The 2,669-nt window shown below is 39.8% G+C and overlaps 2 protein-coding genes across 2 annotated transcripts; one reads left to right on the forward strand and one right to left on the reverse strand.

The window, feature by feature from the left end:
• Positions 1-74: 74 nt before the first annotated feature.
• On the reverse strand, positions 75-1,362 carry LOC106321597 (DEAD-box ATP-dependent RNA helicase 56-like). The gene is made up of 4 exons (XM_013759843.1): positions 1,286-1,362; positions 1,024-1,155; positions 767-867; positions 75-412 (listed from the first exon to the last, which is right to left on the reverse strand). The coding sequence occupies exons 2-4, from the start codon at positions 1,134-1,136 to the stop codon at positions 369-371; spliced, it is 258 nt and encodes an 85-aa protein (XP_013615297.1). The 5' UTR covers positions 1,137-1,155; positions 1,286-1,362; the 3' UTR covers positions 75-368.
• A 209-nt stretch (positions 1,363-1,571) lies between these two features.
• On the forward strand, positions 1,572-2,583 carry LOC106321598 (DEAD-box ATP-dependent RNA helicase 56-like). Its single transcript, XM_013759845.1, has 4 exons — positions 1,572-1,632; positions 1,764-1,877; positions 2,056-2,156; positions 2,274-2,583. The coding sequence occupies exons 2-4, from the start codon at positions 1,765-1,767 to the stop codon at positions 2,324-2,326; spliced, it is 267 nt and encodes an 88-aa protein (XP_013615299.1). The 5' UTR covers positions 1,572-1,632; position 1,764; the 3' UTR covers positions 2,327-2,583.
• The last annotated feature ends 86 nt before the right edge of the window (positions 2,584-2,669 follow it).

The following is a 2,669-nucleotide window of genomic DNA, read 5'->3' on the forward strand; positions in this document are numbered from 1 at the left end:
CTGCAAGTAATTATCAGCCTCAACTATGAGAAATCTTGGAGGCAGACCGCAGGACTAATTATCAGAAGCAGAGTGCACGAGTCAAGGAAGCAAATAGTACATACTTGGTAAGCTAACTCCCTTGTATGGCACAAGATTAGTGCAGACACCTGGCCAGGAGACGGCTCAATCTGTTGTAGAGTAGACAGCACAAAGACAGCAGTCTTTCCCATACCAGACTTTGCTTGGCAGATAACATCCATGCCCAAGATAGCTTGAGGGATACATTCATGTTGCACTGATGTAGCGCCAAAGAAAATTGCAGCCAAGGAACCGTTTAGAATTAGAAGATAACCTCCATATCGTTTCATTGGTGACTTTACGAAATCCTAAAGCTCACTCCAAATGAATAGATTGAAATAGCGTTTATTACCTGGAAAATCAAACAGTGAAATGTCAATGGAGAAAACAAAAGAAAAAAAAAAACTGGAACAAACAAAGGATCTAACCCCAAGTTCAACACATCCTCTTCGAAACTAGACTAAGTAATCTTACACCAACAAACAAACTTTAGATAAGTGAGAAGCAAATGACCAAGATAGAGTATAAAGTCTGCTAAACCTCGTAAACCAACCTATCTTCTCGATCGTTTATTTTACATGACGACTAAAAACAGCTAATGGGGAAACCGTTTTCTGTATACTTACAGAATATAATCCAGAAATAAAATTGTATTAAAGACATTGGAAAAGACAGAATACTCAAAAAAAGACTAAAATGAACTTGCCTTCAGATGGATGCTCAAATCCAGAGTCAACAATAGCTCTGAGAAGCTCGGGTTTCAAAAGGAAGTCTCTGAATCCAGAACTGTGTATTCCCACGTAACCTCTGACACAGAAAGAGACATACAATATGAGAACAGGATTACAGAAGTATACAAGAACTTATACATTTGCTATTATTAATTAACACCCCTAACAGCTAACAAGCATTACAGTAATCTACAAAAAATAAACTACTATCGTCGAGGGGGAAAAAACTCACTTCTTCACCGCATCGCCGTTAACTTTATTCCCAGAATCTAAGACCTTCTCGTCCTCTTCCTCATAGTCCAGAAGCTCCTCCTCATAGGCTTCGTTGTCCCTAGCGTCTCCCATAATTTGCAAATTCTACAAGCTGCAGTTAAACTTCCCGTAAGACTCAAACTCCTAACAGTGTATGTAATTGAATTCTCGAACTCCTAACAGTGTAGAATCGATGATGAATCCTCCATGGAGATGTGATGAGGTTTGATCGAGAAATTTACCTGAGAGATGAGCGGAGTATGTTGGATCTCGAAATCGTCTAAAGGAGTCACGAAATAAACTAAACACCGACGCCGCGCTGTAGCCGCGGTATATATACGTAGTACGGAGACTATAGGGTTAAGAGAGTCTAATGGGCTTTATACTAACGGGCCTATTGTTTTAAGTGTTTTCTTGAGTTTGTTTTCGTATTAGGCCCATAATAAAGCCTTGTTTGACTCGGGTCAACCCTATCCAGTCTCGCTGCTACATATTGGGACTCTCCGTGTTTTTTTTTTTTGTCTGCAATCAGAGATTTGGAAAACCCTAATTCGATCTCGAGATCTAATCAGCTCCGCTCAATTCTCAGGTATCTTCTCGATCTTCAACTAATTTATCGTGCTTAGGGTCTAGTAACGATGTCTGTGTATACTCTTTCTCGCTGAATCTGAGGTTTCGTGGAAATTTATCTGAAATTTGTGTATCTTACAACTTGTGAAGTATGGGAGACGTTAGAGACAACGAAGCCTACGAGGAGGAGCTTCTGGACTATGAGGAAGAGGACCAGAAACTTCTAGATTCTGGGAATAAAGTTAACGGCGATGCCGTGAAGAAGTAAGTTTTTTGTTTTAATTTTTTCTCTTTTCGATCTGTTTCATGAGGATATTGGCTACTTCTGAGATTAAGAAGGATTCATTAGTCGTTTTGCCTATGAGAGTAGCAGTTTGTAAGTTCTTTACTGCAAAACTTTCTGGAAACTAAAATAGGATTTTTTTTTTGTGTGTGTGCGCAGAGGTTATGTTGGCATACACAGTTCTGGATTCAGAGACTTCCTTTTGAAGCCGGAGCTTCTCCGAGCTATTGTTGACTCTGGATTTGAGCATCCATCCGAAGGCAAGTTCATTTCACTCCTGCCCTTGTTTCTGAGCTTACATCTTGACTTGTTCTTTTCCTTTAGCGTCACTTAAATAATTGTTATGTTTACTGAAATTTTACTGTTTTTTTTTTCAGGTAATAAACGCTATTTCAATCTATTGATTTGGAGTGAGCTTAGGATTTCGTAAAGCTACCAATAAAGCTATATGGAGGTTATATTCTATTTCTAAACGGCTCCTTCCTTGGCTGCAATTTTCTTTGCTTCTCCACCAGTGCAACATGAATGTATCCCTCAAGCTATCTTGGGCATGGATGTTATCTGCCAAGCAAAATCTGGTATGGGGAAGACTGCTGTCTTTGTGCTTTCGACTCTTCAACAGATTGAGCCGTCTCCTGGCCAGGTGTCTGCACTTATCTTGTGTCATACAAGGGAGTTAGCTTACCAGGTATGTCGTCCTCTCTGCTTCTATTAACTAGTCCTGCTGTCTGCCTCCAAGATTTCTCATAGTTGAGGCTGATAATTACTTGCAG

This window comes from Brassica oleracea, unplaced genomic scaffold (assembly GCF_000695525.1).
Source record: "Brassica oleracea var. oleracea cultivar TO1000 unplaced genomic scaffold, BOL UnpScaffold02113, whole genome shotgun sequence".
NCBI classification, from domain to species: domain Eukaryota; kingdom Viridiplantae; phylum Streptophyta; class Magnoliopsida; order Brassicales; family Brassicaceae; genus Brassica; species Brassica oleracea.

What these genes read in the sequence shown, in the direction of transcription:
- LOC106321598 (XM_013759845.1), top strand. Translation starts at nt 1,765, where the DNA reads ATGGGAGACGTTAGAGACAACGAAGCCTACGAGGAGGAGCTTCTGGAC. An exon ending in AACGGCGATGCCGTGAAGAA is followed by an intron (nt 1,878 to 2,055) that starts GTAAGTTTTTTG and finishes GTGTGTGCGCAG; the next exon opens with AGGTTATGTTGGCATACACA. An exon ending in ATTTGAGCATCCATCCGAAG is followed by an intron (nt 2,157 to 2,273) that starts GCAAGTTCATTT and finishes TTTTTTTTTCAG; the next exon opens with GTAATAAACGCTATTTCAAT.
- LOC106321597 (XM_013759843.1), bottom strand. Translation starts at nt 1,136, where the DNA reads ATGGGAGACGCTAGGGACAACGAAGCCTATGAGGAGGAGCTTCTGGAC. An exon ending in AACGGCGATGCGGTGAAGAA is followed by an intron (nt 868 to 1,023) that starts GTGAGTTTTTTC and finishes TTTCTGTGTCAG; the next exon opens with AGGTTACGTGGGAATACACA. An exon ending in ATTTGAGCATCCATCTGAAG is followed by an intron (nt 413 to 766) that starts GCAAGTTCATTT and finishes TTGATTTTCCAG; the next exon opens with GTAATAAACGCTATTTCAAT.